We start from the raw sequence: 24,472 nt of genomic DNA, 5'->3' as shown, positions 1-24,472 counted from the left end.
AGTAGCTATCACCGGCACAATTTGGACAATCCTTCAAACTATGGTTAAGTGAATTATGAACAAGCTGCAGGCTTGAACACTCTTAATTTCATATGACAAAGCAATCTGCTTTTAAACAGAAGAGTTCAAAATTAGGCAGATCTGAGCCATGGCTATGCGTAAAGTAGCTCTGGGCTATTAATTCCCAATAGCCTAGAAAATATGAACTTTGGACATTTTTGCGTTAAAGGAAGATAACAGCATTTACCTGAATGCATTCGCTCTATAATGATGGACTGATGAGGTGGAGGCTGAAGAAAATGTGAAGCATGTGATATTGCAAGAGCAAGGCCAGTCCCAAGTGGATTCTGAAAAAGGGGAAATTAACCAATATATCAATCACTGCATTTTCTATCAGTCATTACCTAAAGCTCATGCAAAAGTAAAGAGAGGCAAGCTTTTGGAAACTCAAACTTGAAAACCTCAACAGTTAACACTGCATATGGATTAGTTTATTAGCGCACCAATGGAAAAGATTCAAAGCATTAACGAGTTATCTATTTACACTGAAGCTTCATTATGAAGAATTTTAGCTTAATAGATGTGGGGATATTATATTTTAACAGCACTAGCTCTCAAAACATACTGACTACACCTTGAAAAATAGGCAAACTAGCAATCACTCAAAGTAGTTCCTATCAATAACATTAGTTAGACTGGAATTTCATGAAAGCTCTTCTGTTTAGTTACCGTTCTGGACTTGTTTGCATTTTTGTTGTGTGCAGAAAGGTTAACTGGTGGAGGATCAATGACTGAGCCCGGAAAAAGCTGTGCAAGCTCTGCATTGATAACAGCAGAAACTGCCTCATTAGGTGGTGTTAGAGGCGGAGTCATGAACAGGGGGGTTGTTTTAGGAGTGGGCGGGATGACATCCGACGGGTGAATGAAGAACCCTGGGGCTGCTACTGAGTTGGAAGGCACAGAGTTGTGAACAGGACCAACTGCTGATGCTGCTGCAGCAGCTGCTGCTGTTGTCTGATGTAGTTTTGCTTCCAGCTTTGCTTTCTGCAGGGAAAATAAAAGCAGCATATGTACAGTAGGGCCAGTGCTGCCTCTATGAAGGCACTAGCAATAAAAGCATTAGCAACAAGCAGCATGAACAGAACAAACAAAAAAGCAAATAGCCTCAGCTTTTGTTTAAACTCATACCAAAGGTTACTACCAAAAAAGATGCAAAGTAGCACAAAAAGGTGATAAACAAGGCAGGGGGGGGAAAATGTGATTTATAAGAACTAACATTTAAAAATTCCACTTCAGAAGTGATGGCCCATTTCAGCAATACTGTATACATTTAGTTCAAATGTATTAATTGGAATTTTGCTTAAGATTCAAGGCTTAAACCCAAATGAAGTCAGAATGATTACAAGGTGGCTCATACATTCAAACATTTTAATAGTACCGTGTTTCTCATATTATAAGACATGTCTTATATTTATTTTTTCCTCCAAAAAACACACTGTGGCTTATTTTCAAGGGATGTCTTATTTTTTTCCTCCTCCTCCTGGCGCGGCCGGCATTGCTGCTGCGCCTATCACTATGTCTTATTTTCGGGGTATGGCTTATATTCCTTGAATGCTTAAAAATCCTGCTATGGCTTATTTTATGGGTATGTCTTAAAATATGAGAAACAGGGTACACTGCCCCAGTTTGCACACTTGGAAGTAAATTCTACTGAAATCAATAAACTTATCACAAAAATGCACTTAAAATGGTGGTTAGTCTTAATATACTTTTGTTTAATTGGGCTGTGTACAGCTCTAAGTGCAAACTGTAAAATGTGACCATCAATGGGATTACTGGCTTAAACAGTACAAAGTAATATGGCCCAATTGGATTTTTAGCTAAAGCAGACATTTGTAGGAACAGTACATCTTTCTGCATCTTTCCTCTTTGTTCATCCTGTAAGATTCATGTTGCATAGCTCTTACTAAGCAGAGGCCTGTGTGTTTCATACTGAAAGAAATCTAACTGTATTTCCCACCTTTATCTCAGATTAGAAAGAAAAATATGGAAAGACCTATGTGTAAATTAATGTTAAGAGGCAAAATCCCTATACGTCTGGAATACCTTTTTGTTTAGGGATTCAAGAACTCATGTGCACTTTGTATTTTAGTATTGATTTGAAGTGGCTTCTAAGCTATCCTCCGGAGATGTACTCTTGCTGAAAATTTGATACTTTTTTTTAAGAGAGAGACTTTTTGTAACTATGGTAACTACTCTCTCAGCTTTTGAAGTTTAGAGACATCATGAAAGAGATGGCCTCCAACCTGTTGCTGAAGCTTCAAAAGCTGCTGCTGTTTCTCTTGAAGCACTTGGAGCTGTTGCTCGGCTGAGGCCATTGCATGAGAGAGAGACTGCAAAGCTACCTGGGCCGCTGAACTCAGTGCTGTAGAGGCTTCCCCAACTGTCCCAGATGAGAGGCCACCAACTGCTGGGGTAACCCCGAAGGTACTCACTGGCATGAAACAAAGAAACAAAAAAACATGTATGTAGAAAAGCAGCACACAAAGCATTCTTCTAAATATGCATTCCAGTAGTATAAATACTAAAAATGAAAGCAAGCTCAAAAGAAGGAAAGAAAAAAAAGCCAGTCGCTAGAGAACATTTACCTTTCATCACAAAATTTACCATTTTATGCAGCTTTTGTTCAAAATTAAGTTTGCAAAAGCAAGCAGGGAAATCAAAATACTGATATACCCAAATACACACATTTTTCTCATCACATACACTTTGGTCTGGTTTTAAAAACTGATGTGGGGGCTCAAGTTAACCACTGCATTCTAGAAATCTTTTTTTCGGTCTAGTGTGGCTGGTTAAGGAAGTAGTAATAAAATGTATATACCAGTAAACGTACTTGCATCGTCCCTTTCTATTCTTGTTCCATCACTAGTCGAGACGCAAGTAAAGTGGAGAGGTTCAACTTCCAGGAGACCAGTGAGGGAAGTAAAACTACCTTCAGCTGCTGCACAGCTACTGATCTTTCCGTTTCCTGAATTAAAAAAGCAATTATTGTTGAATTTAGTTTCAAAATTATTAGAAATAAGACCGTAGTAATCAATGTGGGCTATGGACACCCCAACAAATGCACATGGAAAGTTATTCAGTGTTATAGTATTCAGTGTCTTGCTCCATATCCTGTCTGATGCTGACATCCAGTATACTAGGCTCAAGTTAACGAGATTCCAGATGTTTCCCTCTTCAAGCATGCAAAGTACAATTCTACAAACTTGGATAGGACCCTAACGACCAGGAGTGGACTTGCACTAAAAAAAACCAGGCTTTTCTGGACTTCCTTTCCTTGTGCAAAATTGCTCCGGAGAGCAGAGGGGCCCTTCAGAATGCTGCAGGACATGGCACAGAAGTCCAAAGCAGGAAGGGAGAAATAGAATGAAAATCGGCAACCATCAAAAAACATCCTGATATGAGCTGGAGTACCTTCTGCTCATGCAAGGCCATCTTTGTATCCAAGCCATTAAAAACCAACGTGATAAAAGCAAGAATTTGATCTACCTATTTACATATCTTGAAGGAACATTCTCTGAAAAATAGTCAACTACCAGAGGTTATACATTTGAATCTTGAGTAAAACTGGCCATTTGGCACAAATATGAGAACACATGGGGCTGCACTTGCTAACCCAATGCCATTTCCCCCATATTAACCCCATTCAACTACTAAGCTCTTTTTTGCTTCACAACTTCTCTTCTCTTTTGCAGCCCCACTTTGCACTCATTTTTATTTTCATGCCCATGCCTTCCCCTCCTTCTGTTCGGTGACAACACTGCACAAGGAAGATTATGTAAATGTAAAGAAGTTATTGCAAAAGAAGAGTACAACATTGATTTTGAAGATTTCCCAGCGACATTAGAAGCAGATAGTACCACCTGATCTATGTGCATACCTGAGAGAACATCAGATAAGTCAATCTCATCTGACTGTACACCAATGCTGCTGTTATAGATATTCTTACAAGAAGAGCCACTCATTTCCAAATCGAAGAGCACCGGATCAAAAGGCGAACTATACAATCCATATCTGGAAAGAGAAAGACAATTTGACCTCTTAACTGATGTGAAGAAGTGCATATTTGATTTATGGGATACAACTGACAAACAAAGTTCATAGGACTTCCAAACTGGATCACAGTTGAGTACTGGATTTCTTCCACATCTTCAAGGTTGTTGTTTCAGGAAACAAGGAACTAATTGGTTCATTGCATCAGTTAAAATGTTTTACAGAACTGCACTGGTGCAAACAAAAATTATAAGGCGTGTTAATTTCTTTGAAATATGAAGGAGCAGAGCTTCCATAATGCAATGTCACCGCTCCTTCAATCTGTCAGCAAATTCTTGTTAATTTTGCCTGAGAGGAGGCAAAACCTCTCTTGATTATGTTGCTGCTGTTATTAATATTTTTTTTATTTCATTTCTGAATTGCTTCCCATGAAACACCCCAAAGAGATTATTACGTATTAGCACCTAGTATTACTAACCCTGTAGACTTGTTCCCAACTAAAACCTTGTGCTGATACATTTAGAGAATATCTGATTCTATTTCCTGGATCCATTGCTCTCTCTGTCCCATTCCACCTACTCTGTGAGGAAGGGACCTCACAAACCAAACTGCAAAAGCTACTGCTGAAGATGCCTAGAAAACACAACTTAAGGCAGGTTATAGCAGAAGAATGTATGCTATTAATTGCCTTCCTCTCCTCGGTGTGTTGTTTCCTACATACCACCCAAAATCTCCAAAGAAGATTGGGAGGGATGTGGCAGGAGGGCTGATACTATGCTAATATGTCACCCTTACTTTAAAAGCTGCTACTGTGATCAATTTAACATATAAATTTTAATACTAATGCCTTTTGTTGATATTTTTGTGCTATGGATTAGTGAAAAGGCTTGTTCACAGAATCATAGAATTGTAGAGTTGGGAGGTACCATGAGGGTCATCTAGATCAACCCCTTGCAATGCAGGAATCTTTTGCGCAAAGTAGGACTCAAACTCATGACCCTGAAATTAAGAGTATCATGCTCTACTGACTGAGCTATTAAGTTAGTTTTGTGAATTGTTATTAATTTATGAAGTAAGTTTCTATGTTTAGGAGAAACTCACGAGAATGCAGCTATAAACAAGCTTATGAATTGTGTTGAATTATTTATTTTTATAAGATAACTAGCATATACATACATCTGTATACTCATTTAGTTTCCTTGCTTTTGCATCACTTTCCCCACCCCATTTTCCAAAAAATAATCCAAGGCAGTTGATGTCTCCATTGAGATAAAACTGTAAAAATTCAATTATCAAAATCTAAGCACCACAGAACAGTGGGGAGGAAATCTGTAAAAAAGTGTCAGAAGAAAACAAAAACAGCTAGAACTAGCACCTCATCACACCCTCCTAAAAAGGAAGATTATTTGCCATGTGTCAGTACGCTGTAAGAGGGGAGGGTGGTGGTGAGAGAAATTTCAGTCAGGAAGCCGTTCCAGAGCCTTGATGCAACTACAAAAAAGGTCACAGTGAGGTGGGCTTTTGGAGATAATCTTTTGACAGTCTTATACAGGAGAAAGCGGTTCTTCAGATATCCTTGTCATAAAACATACAGCAATTCTGAATTGGTTCTGGAAATAAATTTGAAGCCAGCTTCCTTCTTACTTTCCTTTCTCAGGAGGGAAAATATAGCCCTGATCCTGACAAAGGGAAAATCCACACTCCTGTTACTGAAGTAGGAAGAACAAAAATAGCACAAGGACAAGCACATTTACACACACACTGAAAAGAGAGCACAGAAAAATAAAACAAGAGCTATGAACATTTTCTCAAAATGTGCTTGGTATAGAGATACTTTGAGCTACCTTGTCTGCAGTAATGCTTCCATGGGTGTTAACCGGTCCTGTAACTGCCTGGACACTGCAGTTAGCAGGGATGCACAAGCAGTACTGCAGCCAGCTAAATCTTCATCCTTTACGTAGTTCAGCAATACAAAATACCAATATACAGATCCTAGGGGGAGAAACCCGCCAATAATCAAGTTTAGTAACTCATCATCATCATTATCATAATCATCATCATCATCATCATCATCATCACCATCTTCACCACAACTAAAACTGTGTTTAAACGTATGTTTATTGAAAAATGACCAATGATTAGGTTAACAAATAAAACATTCTCTATTATATAAGGCTTTCTTTAGCTTGCAAATATTTGGTGTTTTTCTTCAGAGAGCATTCCATGAGGTCATAACAAATCAGGAGTGTATGGTTAGTTTTTTACTACTTAATAATTGGAGCCTATATTAGCATACAGATGCTGCATAAGGACAAGAAGCCTGGAACACAGTGCTAAAGTTGATGTTATTGCCTGCATGAACTGGCAGCTTATTAAAGAGGGGAAATAAAACATGGAATCAGATCCAGAAACTAAGCCCACCAGGCAAAAACCTAATCCAAAAAAAATGACAAAGTATGCATGCACAAGAATAAAAAAAATGAAGCTCACCTCCAGTTGCAGCTGCAGGTAAATAAGATATATTGCCAAGCAAAGCCTTCAGAAGGATCGAGCCAAATCCTTGTTGACTTGGCTCAAATTTCCCATTGCTACAAAAATATAAATTTCATTTTATTATTTTCCTTTGGTACAGAGCACATACTGCTTGCTGGCAAATATTCTATGGATGTTATTGCATAAATGTGTTTCTCAGGGGAGGAGAGGCTCTGTAGTGAACCAAAGAAAATTCTACCTTCCAAGTTCTATTAAGGGGCATAATTAGCATCATTAAAACAGAGAAAGTATGCAAACAAAAGTCATAATACCAACCTTATGCAAAGAGCTAGAAAACGTGCACATTTGTGTGCTATGCTTCGACCTGCTTCAAAGAAGCACACACGCACTATATCAAAGAGACACATCCTTGCTTTAGACAGTAAGCTCTCATTTGCTTCTTTTGAACTGAAAAAAAGAAACACAAAGCAAAACAAACTTTAAACCAAAACACTTACTATTTAAAATGCTTCCTAAGACAAAAATGAAGTTCTTCTACCTGCCAGGTCCATTAGACTGAACTCCTGCCAGCCAACATAAGATATCTAACACAAGACTTTGAGCATGCTCGGTCACAACTCCATCTTCCGCCTTTTTGCAGAGGGTGTTCAGAAGTCTTTCATGGAATTCTGAGAACTGCAACATAGCACACCGCTGAACTCTGTGGAGGGAGAGAAAGACAATACACAGATGTAAACTACCGTGTTTCTCCGAAAATAAGACACCGTCTTATATTTATTTCCCCCAAGAAAATAAACCTATGGCTTATTTTCAGGGGGTATCTTATTTTTTTTAAGTATGGTTCCGGGTGCCTGCCTCCTCCTGCCGCGGCTGGCGTTGCTGCTGTTGGGTCCCGCTGGCTCGGGGCGCAAGGCGCTGCTGGGCGCTTTGTTGGCGCTGCAGCAGCAGCCGGTTCCGGGGCCTGCCTCCTCGTGCCGCGGCCGGCGCTGCTGCTGGGTCCTGCTGGCTCGGGGCTCGCGGCGCTGCTGGGGCTTTGTCGGTGCTGCTGCAACAGCAGCAGCAGCCAGTTCCAGGCGTCTGCCTCCTCCTGCCGTGGTCAGCGTTGCTGCTGCTGGCTCCTGGAGGCTCGGGGCGCTCCGCATGCGCTGCTGGGCGCCGACCCATCAAGCCGCCTCCTCTTCCTGCCGGCTCCCAGAGGCTTGGGGCACTCCATGCCGGCTCTTCCTGCCGGCTCTTGGAGGCTCAGGGCGCTTCGCATGCAATGCTTGGCGCCGACCTCGCAAGCCTCCTCCTCCTCTTGCTGCGGTCGCTGCTGAGTCCCAGAGGCTCGGGGCACTCCATGCAGCGCTGCTGGGCCCCGACCTGGCTATGTCTTATTTTCAGGGTATGGCTTATATTCTGCAAATCCCTAGAAATCCTGCTACCTCTTATTTTATGGCTACGTCTCATTTTCGGAGAAACATGGTACTGAAGTGAAAGCTGCTGACATTAAATGTCATTATTTTAATACTACAGTGCTCAGGCCCATCCCCTAAGCCAAAGGAAACGGAAACACACAGGGTTTTATTTTGTTTTAGTTTCCCTCTCTTTAGCTCCCCTTACAGCAGTCTAGAAGTTTACCCCTTGAATTTAAAAAGCAAAGCTGCTTTAGGCAAAAAAAAAAGTTACTCTAAGAGCTACTGAGATGCCCTGACTAGATAAGCATAAGGCAGCTATGGCCCTATGTCCTGGTGGCTATGTATAGTCCATATGGCAGGGAGAGGAGCAAGAACCTAGGTCTGTGCACTAATAGTGACAGAAGTGGCAAAGGCCCATTTTCTGAAACATTTTATTTTTCTACCAAGCCATTCCAACGCACACTTGCACTGAAACAGTACAACATATGACTGAAAAGCTTCTCTGCTTTTACAGAATGGAGTTTGGACTTGCAGTTTTGTGAATTCTTATTTGAACCAGCATAAAAATGAGAAAAATTAACAGAATTCTTTTGAAAAAGAATTTTTAAAACACATCACTGTATAAAAAGGTCGAATTCCTAAATATCAAACTCACCTTTCCTTTGAAACAGATGTTTTTTTAAATCTTCTAATTGTTACAGAAACTTCTTGAAGCAAGTCGCACCCACGGAGGTTGTCAGATTTCCGTGATGAATTGCTGACTTCTGTTTTATTAGAGGACTTGTCCTATAATTTTTAAAAATATATAAAAGAACCACAGACATTTCAAAAGTAATATTCCACATGCTCACAATCATTTTCCCCCTACTCCTAAATTGGGAAGTTCATATAAAAACAATGCAAGTTATTAAACCAAATCACATGGTTTTCAAACATTAAAATTGCCATTTTTTAAAAAAATAATGCAATTAATTTCTTGACAGAATGGAAGTATAAAGTTCTAATGCCAGAAAGCAAATAAGTTCAGATTTGTGTCTATTTATTTAATTTGCAGCTTCCTTTTAACAGCTATACCAAGGGAGAGGTTGTTAAAAAATATAAAATATTTACTGAAGTCATCATACACCACAGATAAGGAACCTCAGGCTTGGGGTCCTTGGGATTCTTACCACCCATCACCACATTCCTCAATGGCCCTACTTGAATGCATTTGTCTGGCTAGAACAGGCTTCCTCAAACTCAGCCCTCCAGATATTTTTGGCCTACAACTCCCATGATCCCTAGCTAGCAGGACCAGTGGTCAGGGATGATGGGAACTGTAGTCTCAAAACACCTGGAGGGCCAAGGTTGAGGAACCCTGGGCTAGAACTTCTTCTGCAATCGTGATAATGCCTCTTGCGTGGATGAAAGATAGAAAGGCATTTGTGTGTACAGGAGCACTCCCACTTGCACGTGACTGACTCTTGTGCAACTGTGTATACGTGTAGCACCAGGAAATTAAAAACAATTATTCAATTCAAACCCGGAAATGGCAGGTGAGAGTTGGAGAGGCGTGAGAGAGTTGGGAGTGTCCTTGTAGCTTGCGAGGAGACCCTCCCAGGAGCCCAAAAAAAATGTTGGTGACGTCAGAGGAAGCCCAAGGAGACCGGAGGTGCAGCACAGCTTTATTTACATTGCTCAGCCACCACACCTAACAGCTGATGTGCAGCCGCTTTCCCACACGTCCTCCAGCCTCCTGCCCGCCCCAGAACCTTAATTCTCGTTGAGGCTATTTTGGGATACAGTATTTTTAGTATAGATTGGAGAGAGAGAGAGACAGAGGTTGTTTAGAGAATGGGTGCTCCCTACTTTACATGATTTCGCTGATGCGCACAGTGGGCCGAACTGTAACCCCCCCATAAATGGGGGGACACCTATATATAAAAAAACCTCTGGTTAGAATGGAGCCTACTGGTCTCTCATTGGAAAATAAATGACCATTATTCCATTAATTGTTAAGTTTGGCTACATCAACTACAATCATAGCCAATAGTATCAAATCTGCAAATACTGTTGATTCCTTTTTGTGTAATGTTCTTGCAGATAAAAAACAGAATGTGAAGTGGGGTGGGTGTGGGTGGTATGGTAAAAAGGTAAAAGACCCCTGGACGGTTAAGTCCAGTAAAAGGTGACTATGGGTTGTGGCGCTCATCTCGCTTCAGGCCGAGGAAGCTGGCATTTGTCCACAGACAGTTTTCCGGGACATGTGGCCAGCATGACTAAACCACTTCTGGCGCAACGAAACACAGTGAGGGAAATCAGAGCGCACGGAAATGCCGTTTACCTTCCCACTGCATAGGTACCCATTTATCTACTTGCACTGGCGTGCTTTCGAACTGCTAGGCTGGCAGAAGCTGGGACAAAGCAACGGGAGCTCACTCCGCTGGGAAGATTCGAACCGCTGACCTTCCGATCAGCAAGCCCAAGAGGCTCAGTGGTTTAGACCACAGCGACACCTGCTCCCCCATCCAGGGGAATACTGAACAAAACAACACACATTTTCTGAATTCCATATATGGATTTTACCCACCTACAGACTTCTAAAGGTTCCATGTTTTACTCTTACCACCTCTATGTTAGTTTAAATATAAATTACAATTACACAGATGATGCTTCAGTTCTAACAGATGGGCTTTCAGCAACTGGCTGGTTGAGCAGCAGCAGCAGCTTTTTGACCATGCTTTCTCTATATGTTATTTAAATACCTTGCCTGCTGCAACTTTTGCCAGAAGTGAGGCAAGTGAATGACCCTTGCTATTCTGAGGTTTTAGAGATGGTATCCTTACAACAGGCCAGATTCCACCATTGCAGATCTCTTCTGTTCCTCTGTCACTCACTGCTTTCACATGAATTAAAAAAGAACGGTATTTTCCACCTGCCATACCTAGAATAAGACAAATAGACTATAAGCATAATCAACAAACTCTTTAAGACTTATTTTACACGTATACTTTCCTAGCAGATACCAATGAACACTTTGTTAAAGATTTTACCAGAAATGAAGAGACAATTAGTCTTCGATTCTAAGGGTAACTGGGGATTACCTGTTAAATTTCAGAAAACTCACATTTTTCAGTTTCATTCCAAAATATTCTAGTAAAAAAATTACCTTTAACGAGCTTTGGACTTGTTAGTGTCAACATTCCAGCATGCCCCGATAGATCAAGACCAGTAGCCAACCATACAGGACCACACAAAATATCTTCTTTATGATCCTCTAAAAAGGGACATAGTCGGGGGCCTTTTGAAAAAAAAAGTTCAAAAATTAGCCATCTGTTCAAAAGAATATACAACTTATTCAAAAAGGTTAATTACACTTAATTATTAGCTAAATAATAACCTGGTTCAGACATAATGAGGAACTATGATTTCCAAGTACAGAATGCACTGGTGTAAGCCTTGGACTCATGCACAAGAAGAAACATAGAACTTTAAACTGTTTGCAGTAGCAATAGCTTCCCATTACATCAGAACTCATGGTACTGTTATGCATTCTACCTGTAGTTAATTAAAACAAATAAGAATAAAATCAGGGTTCAATATTCTGATTTATTAACAAACCAGAGTTTACAATAAACTACAGTTTTTGATTCAGATATAATGGGGGCTGGCAGTATATATTATATATTCCGCTTTCAATCTCCTTCCCTTGTGCATGGAAGAGAGTGGGTGGTGGAATGCATAAGCCTAAGCTTTGAGGTATTTTAGAAACCTCCCCCATTTACTTGCTTTCAACTCACTTATGCAGGTGTTTTTTTGTTCCCATGTACATCAACACAAGAACAATGAGTTGAGCCACATCTATCAGCCCTATTCCCCTTATGTGGACATGCTCCATGTAGTCCTTGCTCAGATATCCACGCATATAGGTCAACTCTCCACAGGGAAGGGGCTTGTCTCTAGGGTCTGTAGGGAAGGATGTAATTATACATCCAAAGCCTTTCACAGGAACTGAAACAGGCCTTGGAGATTTATTGTTTTATGTTAGTACTTTTCTGCTGTTGGTCTTTTAATGCACTATTTTTGCTATCCGCTTTTACATTTGTATTACTTTAGTCCGTCAATATTGTTTTTCTATACTGCTGTCATTATTTTTAGATGTGTTATGTTTTAGATATTGTGTTTCTTTTTAGGGATACTTTTGATTACTGTAAGGATTATAATGTTTTCTGCTCTTTTCCTGTGCTGTTCCTTCTGGTTATTAATAGTATTTGTCTAACAAATGGGTTACTCTGATACATCAATAAAGGCAGACAAAAAACCAACAAATGTAAAGAGAGTAGTGTCAGCATTTTACAAGTTCCAAATAATGAGAATTGACTCTAAAACTTACAGAATACATTCACCCAACCTGTACATGGCAAATACATTTTAAATGGACACTGTGTAACTTACATTGCGTCTCCTCCACATCCATATTCTGCATTTCTTCATTCAAATCATCCAGACCTTGTTTTCCATTCCTTTCAATTTCAATATTATGAGCTGGTGACAGAGGGAAAGCTATCTGTCTATCTACAGCTGCTTCTGAGGAATCAAAGACATTTTAAAAACAGGACTCACAACTATAGGTTTTCTTAAAGCCTTAACATTCCTGTTTATTGATTCTACTTGGAATTTCTTTTGGAATACAATTTAACACTAACTTCATAACAACTATACCAAGAGGCAACTGTATTTTGAAATATATCCAGTGTTAAAGGCCTTCCATTTCCTAGGCAGAATCAACTATTTCAAAATCAATATTAAGATATTAGATATCTGGTCTCTGCACTGATGGAGAAAAAGTGTTAAATCCTTTCAGCACTACCACTAAATTTTAAAAGGTAAAGGGACCCCTGACCATTAGGTCCAGTCACGACCGACTCTGGGGTTGCGGCGCTCATCTCGCGTTATTGGCCGAGGGAGTCGGCGTACAGCTTCCAGGTCATGTGGCCAGCATGACAAAGCTGCTTCTGGCGAACCAGAGCAGCACACGGAAACACCATTTACCTTTCCGCTGTAGTGGTATCTATTTATCTACTTGCATTTTGATGTGCTTTTGAACTGCTAGGTTGACAGGAGCTGGGACCAAGCAACGGGAGCTCACCCCGTCGCGGGGATTCAAACCGCTGACCTTCTGATCGGCAAGCCCTAGGCTCAGTCATTTAACCCACAGCGCCACCCACGTCCTGACCGGTTCCAATAAATACTCAGGCAATGTTCCCCACTACTGCTGTCCATTCACTCACAGATACTTCTAAGTGAGACTATACCAACTTAAGACTCTTAACAATTAACGTATGTGTAGCCATTTCTCTTTAGAATTCTTTAAAGGTTATCCAGGAGATAATTAAGTGAGCAAGTGACTTCCAGCAGTAAGAAAATGGTACTAACAAATTTATCTCTGTTGCCTTTATGGTATTATAAGGGATGTCTGGCTTGCAGGGAGGAATTATTTTGAAGGCTTAACCTGACAAGAGATAAATAACCACACTAGTGTAACCTTTTGCATTATGGCATTAAGGTAAAAAGCCAGAAGCTTTTTTTAAAAAAAAGCCAACTTATGTTAAATAAGGGAAATATATTCAGAGCAGCACACAATATTGTATCATCATTGCTCCCCCTCCTCCCCTGACAGGGTAAAAGAGATGTATACTCTACAGTTATACCTCGGGTTGCAGACGGTTCAGGTTGCGTCCTTTCAGGTTGTGTTCCACGCCGAACCCGGAAGTACCTGAATGTGTTACTTCCGGGTTTCAGCACTCACGCAGAAACGCTAAATCGTGCTTTCTGCATGAGCAGAAGTGCCAAATTGCAACCCACGCATGTACAGATGCGGCGCTGCGGGTTGCGAACGCGCCTCCCACACGTTTGCAACCCAAGCGTCCACTGTATTGCCAGTGTAGTGGACACTGCTGCCCACTAAGGTTGCTTACCATTAAGTTTTGTTCCATCAATGGAATTAATGTATGACAATCAGCAACCCGGCTTTTCTTTATATATAATGACTGATTTTAACAGGAGAAGGGACGATTGGTCTTACCTGAAAGGAATTTCTGTTGCATGTAAAGGTGGCCATAGGTCATTTTAAGTTCATGCCTGACTCAAGCAATTGATAAATCAGCAATGATAACAAGAACTGGCTTCCGCAACAGCTTGAGTCAAGCAGGAACATAAAATCACCCGAGACCATCTTATGTGCACAGGAGGAACAAAGGGTAGTTCTGTTACCATAAGGACTTCTGGCTGTGAAATATAAAATTCCCTCTCACGCTTTTCTCTGTGGGCCCCCTAAATTTGTTATTGGGGGGCTATCCCAACCCTCCATAGAATATCTGGGGAGTCTGCATTGAGTGCACAAACAGAGGAGAGGGGATGTTTCACTGCACATCCAGAGTCTTTGAATTAACAGAACTACTTTACTGGATACCACTCAAAAGTGCTTTGGCAGTTGAATCATCTTTTAGCAGTGCTACCTTTAAATCCCTAAGTATTAATAAATTAAGCAAGGTATTCATCCACTCTTGGCTTACCACTGACTTTCCCCAAGCCTGGAGCTTTGTTTTTCAATAAAGTCACTTGAATCTGTGGAATGTTTGTGATGTTTGAATTCAAAACAAATTTGAAGTTCACATGTCCAACCATACAAGCTTTTGGCAAGACCAATTCAAAAACATGTTCATCCCAGCTGTTGCTACAAAAGAAGAAGGGAGGAAAATCAGGAATTAAATGTGCACATAATAACGAGAAAAATAAACAGCTCTATTTTGCTTTTGTATATATTTCAGAAGCAATAAATGTTTGGGCTGTACCCTTATAAGAGCATCTGCTTAACTGCATGCTGAATATTGTGCTCAAAGCAGCTTACAACTTATGACTGACATTTACAATATGAACCATATTTGAAGAGACTAGCTAAAGCAACAATTTAAGGTACATTCCACATCTGAAATGAAGGGTTTCCAGAGTGATTTAACTGGAAGCCTGCCTCATGCTTAGGATCCTTTCCTCATCACAGCCTCTGCATCAGGGAGATCCAATGTTCAATGAGAAAATCCTTTGGTACAGGCATGGTTTATATCATTACTTATTTTACCTATCTGTTTGTAATTTCCAAGTCCGAGTATGCTGAGCTGCATCTCCATGATGCTGCTGGTGCAAGTGTTGCGGGTGCCGCCTTTGCTGCTGTTCCTGCTGAACCTCTACCCAACATGGAGGAACAGTGGCAGAAAATCGGGGTGTCAAAGTCTCAAAGCGAGTCAGCTCTACTAAAGATGTTAATGTTTCAAGGGAAAATGGCTGGTCCACCAGAAGATCAACTCCTGTTTATATGAGAAAGGTACAGGAGATTCAAAATACAAAATGACTATTCAGTTAATAGTTAACACAAGGATCAGAAACACAGCCTTTTAACACATAGCTGGTCTTTAGAACAGCAATAAAACCAGAAAGATACCAATTTCATCAAATCATAGCATGTTGTTAATGGCTTTTAAGAAAACCGATACCTTTGCATTTAGGATAATTTTTTACCCACCCTCTCTTTTATCAGATGACAGTCACCATTAGATACCACCCAGAATGGTTTTTTCAGGTGGCTAATTTTCAACCCTTCAGTGCCCTGTGCCCTCCTAAATCTATATCAGAAGGCTAGGGGATGCCCCAGAACAGATTTGGGCTATTCAGGGAGAGGCAGATGCAAAAAATTGACTCCCTTCTCATTCCGCTGATGGACTGCTTTCATCAGCAGATGGTCACCAAAGGATACCACCCTTGTTTTAAAAAAATCTGACTGGATAGCACAGTTCTACAAAATAATCACACAATATAGCTTAATTTAGACGGACTTCAAGAATGTGTTTGTGTACACAATGCTGAAGGGAATTTAGTTTGATGGTTATCATTTGCAATATGCTCCATTAAAGCATGCTTCAAATAAAACCCCTTACTAAATACTTATTTCATAAAATTTATATACTGCTTGTTGGTAAACAACAGCAACAACCTCTCAAAATGGTTTACCTGTAATGCCTGGACTGGAAGGATTAGATAAAGGCTTTGTGCCTTCTGTTAACTGCTCTGCCACTTTAGAAAGAGATGCATCCACAAGTATATCAGCTTCATCAACATCATCACAAGTCCCTCCAATCTGGAGGAAATGAAGTTCTCCACCTAAGAACAGTTGTCAATTAAAACACAAGTTAAGATACGTTTATTTAGCATAACACTGTTCTCAACCGCAAACTCACTAATAACATTACAATTCTTTTCTAACTGTATCTGCATATTGCACTTAACATTTTAATTTATTTTAAGACACACCTTGCCTAATTTTAGAAGACACACAAGGCAGCTTAAAATTCGCAACACAAACAAAATCAAATTCCCATTAAAATCACCAATACTGACATATCACAAATGTTAACATGGAAGTCCAGCCTCCAAAACCAAAACCAAAATAGCATTGAAAGGAAGACACCAAAGATTAACCAGCAAAGAGAGAACAAAATGCTCTTTGAAACAGACTAGTTTTTAGCAGTCACCTAGAACAACACAGTGATCCATCCAGTCGCTCTGTTATGAAAAAAAGTACTGGTGGCCATTAGCTTCAGTGAAATTTAAAAATTAGGTAAATTCATGGATGGTGGAGTTTTCAACCAGTATTAGCCACGGTAGCTAAAGAGAACCTCTGAGTTGCTGGTTTTTAAATTGGTTTTACTTAATTTCCAAGTATTGACAAATACAAAAAGAGAAAAACAAGTTTCTCAAGCAGAGAACCTCTGAGTTCAGAGAAGATATACTAGCACTTACCAGAAAGTGCAGTCAAACAGGGAAAAGATCCCATTACTTGCCCTGCTGCTACACTTCCGTAAGACAGAGATCAGGAATATATGACCCACAGGTCTAATTTAGTCCATTAGGTGTCTTAATTTGGCCTGCAAGGCTGCTTCACCACAGTCATGTTCACCTACCCCACACCTGACAATATATGACGTCCGGTGTGAAGCAGGTCAAGCTGTAGGAGCCTTTGAATGGATCCTTGACTGTTCCTCTGCAAGCAAACACCTGTCATAAAGCAGAGTGGCCATCAGCACTAAATTCAGTATTAGAAACTGAGAAATGAAAGCCAGAAGCTAAATGGTACCTTAAACCTAGGTTATGGGCACAACAACGGAATGTCTAGGCACTTTTTTATAACAAGAATACAAAGCTGAAAATGAATGAACGTCAGCTAAAATATTATGTTCATTTTTCACATGGTTTAGTCATTCCCCTGCCCATCCTCCTAACATTCTTAAGAGGATCTCATCTCCAGTCTTCAGAGAGTAGCTGGAAGTGGGGAGGCAGAGAAAGGTTCTCCTTTCCCTCCACTCTGCAGTTTTAATCTGAAATCTTAGGCGCAGTACTGCATCCAGAGCTCAGAAACTGCTCGCACTAATGCAATTCCCTGTCACAAAATGCACCTAGAACAATGGGAGTTTCAAACACTGACTAAATGTAAATTCAGTGCCAAGTGCAAGCCCCACTGAGATCATCAGCCCCACTAAGGAGTTCCCAGGGGTGCTGAATGTAAATTTAGTACCCACTGCAAGCCCTGCTTTCAGCATGGATCTTTTTAGCTGTGGCTTAACTTCAAGTCACAGCTGCAAAGATACTTCCTTTGCCGCGTACCTGGTTCTCAACCCTGGCCCCAAGTCATCTGGCTGGCCACAGAGTTCTTAACTAAATAGATCTGTGGTAAAATACAGCAAGCAAGGTATTTCTAGCAGCTGTGGAGCAATAAAGGGAACACAAACACCAGGGTTCTTAAAATACTGGTAATACTGGTGATGAAAAAACTGAAAATGAAACTTTTGTCATACTGAACACCTACCTCACTCGTGTAATTATGAACTACTTATCAGAATGACCTTCACAGCTAGACATGACAACTCAGTTAAAGTTTTGTTTCTGATGATAAGCCATCCCCATAATAAAGGTATTGAAGCTTATTTCATTTGTTTACTTCTCCCTGCTCTGTGGTATCCTCCTTGAGATGAAGTTACCAGAATGGCATAGTACTTTAAACATTATAGATTTATGCAGTGGCATCAATGCTTCTATTCAGTTCCTTCCCATATGATTTTTAATGAAGAAGTTCCTATTTTTGCTCTTACAATACCCTTTAATAAAGAAATAAAGAAGGCTGATCACCGAAGAATTGATGCTTTTGAATTATGGTGCTGGAGGAGACTCTTGAGAGTCCCATGGACTGCAAGAAGATCAAACCTATCCATCCTGAAGGAAATCAGTCCTGAGTGCTCACTGGAAGGACAGATCCTGAAGCTGAGGCTCCAATACTTTGGCCACCTCATGAGAAGAGAAGACTCCTTGGAAAAGGCCCTGATGTTGGGAAAGATTGAGGGCACTAGGAGAAGGGGACGTCAGAGGACAAGATGGTTGGACAGTGTTCTCGAAGCTACGAACATGAGTTTGACCAAACTGTGGGAGGCAGTGCAAGACAGGAGTGCCTGGCGTGCTATGGTCCATGGGGTCACGAAGAGTCGGACACGACTAAACGACTAAACAACAACAACAATACCCTTTAGCAGATATCCTCAATGAGGCAGGGGGAATGGGAATAACACATTAGAACACAATACTCTTCCTTTTTAAAGGCTAACACTAGGGATTTTACTATTTCCCTTGCTCAGGATCCTTCCAAAGCTGATGACCATTAGGGACCTGACCATTAGGTCCAGTCGTGACTGACCCTGGGGTTGCGGCACTCATCTCACGTTATTGGCCGAGGGAGCCGGCGTACACCTTCCAGGTCATGTGGCCAGCATGACAAAGCTGCTTCTGGCGAACCAGAGCAGCACACGGAAATGCCATTTACCTTTCTGCTGTAGTGGTACCTATTTATCTACTTGCACTTTGACATGCTTTTGAACTGCTAGGTTGGCAGGAGCTGGGACCAAGCAAAAGGAGCTCACCCCATCACGGGGATTCGAACCGCCGACCTACCAACTCCCTAAACTGTCAACCTCCCAACAGTTGCTTCGACTCTAAAGTCTGGCATAATCAAGTATTCTGATTATTAAACTAGAAGCAACTGGTATCAGTTAAAATAAATTCTTCATGGTTCTGCAGCATTTACACACACTCTCTCTCTCTCTCTCTCTCTCTCTCACACACACACACACACACACACAATACGGTAACCATTAAGAAAGGTATATTTCAAGCGGGACTGATTTGGCAAAAGCAAGCACATCAGAAAAGCATTAGCAATCTCTGTACACATTCAAAATGTTACTATAAAATAAACAATAAAGCAATTAATCAATTAGGTAAAATTTAAGAACTTTGGGGAGGGGCAGGGAATTGTGAAGTCTCTATTACAAGTCAGAATTTCAGCCAAAAATGGAGAACAAATCACCAAGCATCTATTTTCTGCTTCACAATTAGCTCTGCAGCTTACCAGAAAAATCAGGTTAGCAAATATACATAAGCTTTGAAAAGCTTTGAAATACTATAAAGGGGCAAGAGCCTCTTAGATTAAACTTAGGGTTGCACACATAATACAACTGGCAGAAATGTAGTTTTATAGACTGACAGTATTCTGCTTATTTTTTAAAAAAACACCCTACAAATTCAAAGGACCATGCAATGTAGTCTTATCTCTGTTGTACCTTCAACATTCTACAGTACAGTGGAACCTCGGTTTATGAACACCTCGGTTTATGAATTTTCGGTTTATGAACGCTGCATACCCATCTGGAACGGATTAATTCATTTTCCATTACTTTCAATGGGAAAGTTTGCTTCAGTTTATGAACGCTTCAATTTATGAACAGACCTCCGGAACCAATTACACCCATGCTTCAGTTTATGAACGCTTCAGTTTAAGTACTCCGCGGATCCGTCTGGAACGGATTAATCCACTTTCCATTACTTTCAATGGGAAAGTTTGCTTCAGTTTATGAACGCTTACTCCGCGGACCGTCTGGAACGGATTAATTCACTTTCCATTACTTTCAATGGGAAAGTTCGCTTCAGTTTATGAACAGACTTCCGGAACCAATTGTGTTCATAAACCGAGGTACCACTGTATTAGCAAACACTAAGAAGAAATTGTTAGTGGGTTCTTGTCAGTGTTTTCCCATTTCATTTTGCAAAATATTTCCTCTTATGTCCTACTAATCACTTCATTTGAAGCTAAGATTTGCTTGATAAAAAGATAATGTTTGGACAACCATATCTCATCTTAAGAAGCAGGTAGGTAGCCGTGTTGGTCTGAGTCGAAGCAAAATAAAAAAATTCCTTCAGTAGCACCTTAAAGACCAACTAAGTTTTTATTTTGGTATGAGCTTTCGTGTGCATGCACACTTCTAGACATAATTGAACCTTGTATACTTCCATGCACCCACTTCTCCCTTTGCACAAATGGGGAGAGAAGCCCACAAGTCTTCTTGTAACTATAGTCTCTCACTATGTCCAAATCAGGAAACCATAGTTAATGACTTCTGAACAATCTAGGATGTGAACTATGGTTTCAAATCAAAATAGGAATCTCTTGTTAACTGAAGACTTCCCAGTATGTTTCCCTGCTTGCACGAAAGGATCGGCAAACCGTGAGGTCTTGTTCATCATATCTTGCTTAAGACACGCTTACTATAGGGAGAATACCAGCTTTTCCTTCTAGTACATATGGGAACTAATATTGCACAGTATGTCAGATACTTGTGTATCCATTTTCTTGGTACATGTCAGGAAAACCCCATTAAAAAACTTATGGATTGGATCAAGCATTAGGCATATGCAAAGAGGCTGGCAGAAACTTATTTCATAGCCATTCCTCTCCATGACAGCCCCTCAGAAATACTCTGTTAAGGGCCAAGGTACCCTGCTGTAGGTGGGCTATGGCCTATGAGTAGAAGCCCCGCTATCAATAGTTTTCCATGGGAATACAGTGGTACCTTGGGTTTACTCAATCCGTTCCAGGGTGCCATTCGCACCCCTAAAAGTACTCAACCTGAGTGGCCATAGCGCGTGTGCCTGAAGCACCAAGAGCGCTTCTGCGCACATGCGAAGCGCGCAGAACGCTTTGCACATGCGCGCGGCGGAACCCAGAAGTAAACACTTCCGGGTCCGCTGAGTACGCAACTTGTAGTTCCTGTGGATCCTTCTTCCCCTCAGAACACCATGCCACAGCCCATCCATTCATCTGGGTCCCCCAACCGCATGGGAGGGGAACTGAAATCACTGCTGCAGTGAGTGGGGGTGAAATCTCCTTCTGTCAGTCCTGCTACACATACAACTATATAGACAACCCCCTAGTAATAACCAAACCACTATCCAAATGTTCCCTGCTAAACTGCTAACCCAGTACATTAACTATTTAGAAAGCAAGAAATTCAATTCTGCATGACCTCAAATTGAACTTCAAAACACTTACTCATCCAAATAATAACTAGTTTTCATGCCAGGGTAGTTAACATGGTACCCCCCCCCAGATGTTTTGGCATCCAACTCCCTTTGTTGTCTACCATTGGGCATGCTGGCAGGGGCTGATAGGAGATGGAGGGCACCCATTGTCTTCCCCTGACCTAACACATACAAAACACATGGCAAATCCACACTGTGATCAACTCCCGCCCGGAAACCAATGTCCCCACTGTGGAAGGATGTGTGGATCCAGAATTGGCCTCTACAGTCACTTACGGACTCATTGTTAAAATTGTGTTTATGGAAGACAATCTTACTCGGCTACAAGTGATCGCCAAAGAGGAAGACATACAAATCTACAACAGTAAAAGATTACAGATTAATGGAGATGTCATGGCAAAGGAAACCTAAGTATAGTAGGGCATGTCTAAATTGGCAAACCATACATGCTCCACTTTTAGACTCCAGAGCATCTAGATAACTGAACTGCTGAGCAGAGGGAAAGTGAAATAAAGCAATTATAAGGCATGAATTATCAATATATTTTGGAAGCTCAAACCAGAGTTTGGGATCTAATCAAAGGTTAGTAGAAACTGATGTCCAAATTGGGCCTGTCTTTTAAAATAATGATTAACAACATAGCAGGGAGATGATGGAGGCCTATTAGAAGTCTTTTAAATGTAAATAAGTAACATAGCACCCTAGCACAGTATGTGCTGCATTTTGACTTTACAAATTTGATTAGAGAACTGATAAAGATCTTACCTTTGGTGCATGCACAGAGTCTATCTGTACCCGAGCAGTATATTACAGATACAAATTTATCTGGTTCCTCGGTACCCTCCTTTTTAGGTGGCTCCACTTTGGCCAGAACTTCAAAGTTTGAAAGATCTAATATTTTTACATATCCTCCCTGAGTGGTTATTACCAGATGCCCAAGAGTAGAAATTTCTGATCTTTTCTCTCTCTCGCTGCCATTCTTAGAAGTTGTTTGTATTTCCTCTGTGGGCTCCTCACAGTCATCTTCTCGATTATCCAAAATGTCTGGTGGGAGCAAAATCAATGAGGTAATGGTATCCTGTGGGTCTTTGATATGTTGGATTTTTATGGGTTCCTCTTCAAGAGTCACAATCCGAGTGGCATAGTTCATTTTGTAAAGTACTAGGTAACCACCACTAGCATTCCGCTGCTCTGGTTGAATTATTAAAGGCGTCTGCACATCTGCTGGTGACTCATTCTGGATCATACCAATATTTGCGCCGTTCACTACAGCAAGGCTGGATTCTAGCTCTCCTTTTCTTCTATTACATAGTGCCGAGTTTAATTTATTTAAATTATTCAAGGCCTCTACTTGATTTATTGCACTCAGGGATTCAACAGGGCATGCCCGCAGTCCTATTAACAAATGAACTCCATCTGCACAAGGAGTGATTGAATCTACACAAAAATTCTCCTCCTCTGCAAACTTTGGCAGCCGTAGGCACTGAACCAAAGTCCCAGGCTTAGGAACCATAGAGTTCCACTTGTCAGAGTCTGGAGAAGTTAGGCTAGCTGTTGCATCTGCAAACTGCTGAATATATGTCACAGGAGGATCCTGCAACAGCAATTGCTCCTGACTATCCAGCTCCATCTCTATGATCTGTGGAACTGTAAAACCATCATCATGTAAACTTTTACTCATGATATTGTTCATCTGTGAAAAGATTTTTCCTGCTTTTTCATCAGATTCCTTAATGCTGTAAAGCAGCAATATAGGTAAAGTCCTCCTTACCAGAGGAGAATTCAGTTCTGAATTAGTACAGGATTCATTGTCAGTTGATCCCTGGTCTGATACACTACCACCTTGAGTCCTACTTAAATCTTCCAGTGACCTCTGAGAATGACTACTAACAGGAGAGGTAGCAGGTGATTTGTATGTTAATAAACCTCCAGCTAACAAACAAGGAAAGGGAATGTTGTGGTGTTCCAGATGTTTTTCCTTCATCTTTTCACTCTTACAGTTACTTAGGCAAGGATTTGCCCCAAGTTCTTCTAAGTCTTTCACTGTATCTTCAAGTGCATTTGCAACTATTTCCCACTGAAGTTTCTCAGGCTGCTGAAGAATGCTAAGGGCTGTTATATCAAGGCTCACTTCCATGGTTTCCTTTTGTGATGTATGTCCTTTGGGATAAAGAAACCAGTGTCAGACAAAAATAAAAAATTATAGCTACATGAGAAATAATGAAAATCCTATCATAAAGCCTAGCAGAATCAATTATCTGGCATCTTCAATCAATGACAAGATAGCACTCTAAGGAAATCAGTCAAAATATCGTATTTTAAGGCTGTTTCACGGATTTCTCAGGAGCAAACCCTGGGTTGCTCCCAGCAGTATACTCAACAGCAGGGGTCCACAACCTAAGGCCCATGGGCCACAAGCGGCCCACGGGGGTCGTTTTACCAGCCAAGCCGCCCCGAACAGAGCTGCCCGTTCAGCGAGTCCCCGTGCGCTGCACTAAACCGGCACAGCATGGTGCGGGGATTCGCTTTCGCAGCGGCGAAAATCGCGTCTGCACATGCACAGACGCTGGAAATCACATCTGTGCAGATGCAGAAGTCGGAAATCGTGGGCGCACGTGAGTACGCGTGCCCATTATCTGGCCCAGAGGGGGCTCCGTGACTGTGAACAGGCCCAGGCAAGGTAAGCCTTGCCAACCCCTGCTCAACAGGGTGGCGCAGCTAATTCTAGTTCCCTGGAAATTTTCCTGTATGATACACATTTTTATAGAACAAATATAGGCCCAGTTCAGATGTAACAACAAATCTTTGGTTTGTTTTTACCCAAATGAGCCAGCACTAGTCTCATGCTTGCACATTCAACCCCTCTTTGCAAATATAGGGAGAAGACTTAAAGCTTTTAACTCTGGTTAGCATTTCCCCCCACCTCCAATACATTAAGATGGGACAAGCATGCAAATATTGGTAGTATTACTGTCTCTCCTGCTAAAATGAGATGTGTGGGGGCTATTTCAGGGGTCTCACTTGTAAAGGGAGCAAGGTAGGACAGTTTGCCTCTCCCACTGTAAATAAAATAGCAA

General features: G+C 41.0%; 1 protein-coding gene across 9 annotated transcripts in view; it reads right to left on the bottom strand.

Annotated features, from left to right (window-relative positions):
• BIRC6 (baculoviral IAP repeat containing 6) overlaps positions 1–24,472 on the bottom strand; it is a 144,357-nt gene that overhangs the window by 97,634 nt on the left and 22,251 nt on the right. For 4 of the 9 annotated variants that reach the window (XM_035108256.3, XM_035108258.3, XM_035108260.3 and 1 more), the window contains exons 10-26: positions 22,161–23,555; positions 15,987–16,136; positions 15,061–15,286; positions 14,498–14,658; positions 12,378–12,509; positions 11,092–11,223; positions 10,688–10,866; positions 8,599–8,729; positions 7,085–7,246; positions 6,862–6,993; positions 6,544–6,641; positions 5,898–6,045; positions 3,941–4,074; positions 2,882–3,028; positions 2,307–2,494; positions 730–1,044; positions 248–347 (exon numbers count right to left, since the gene is read on the bottom strand). In XM_035108256.3, coding sequence (XP_034964147.2) covers positions 248–347; positions 730–1,044; positions 2,307–2,494; positions 2,882–3,028; positions 3,941–4,074; positions 5,898–6,045; positions 6,544–6,641; positions 6,862–6,993; positions 7,085–7,246; positions 8,599–8,729; positions 10,688–10,866; positions 11,092–11,223; positions 12,378–12,509; positions 14,498–14,658; positions 15,061–15,286; positions 15,987–16,136; positions 22,161–23,555 — 3,930 coding nt within the window. The remainder of the gene's footprint in view (positions 1–247; positions 348–729; positions 1,045–2,306; positions 2,495–2,881; positions 3,029–3,940; positions 4,075–5,897; positions 6,046–6,543; positions 6,642–6,861; positions 6,994–7,084; positions 7,247–8,598; positions 8,730–10,687; positions 10,867–11,091; positions 11,224–12,377; positions 12,510–14,497; positions 14,659–15,060; positions 15,287–15,986; positions 16,137–22,160; positions 23,556–24,472) is intronic. The other 5 variants (XM_035108259.3, XM_035108261.3, XM_035108262.3 and 2 more) reach the window with 4 other exon arrangements.

The sequence above is a fragment of the Zootoca vivipara genome, chromosome 3 (genome assembly GCF_965207765.1).
Source record: "Zootoca vivipara chromosome 3, rZooViv2.hap1.1, whole genome shotgun sequence".
NCBI lineage: Eukaryota > Metazoa > Chordata > Lepidosauria > Squamata > Lacertidae > Zootoca > Zootoca vivipara.
Note: the sequence above shows the minus strand (reverse complement) of the source record. Positions and strands in the feature narration are given on the sequence as shown.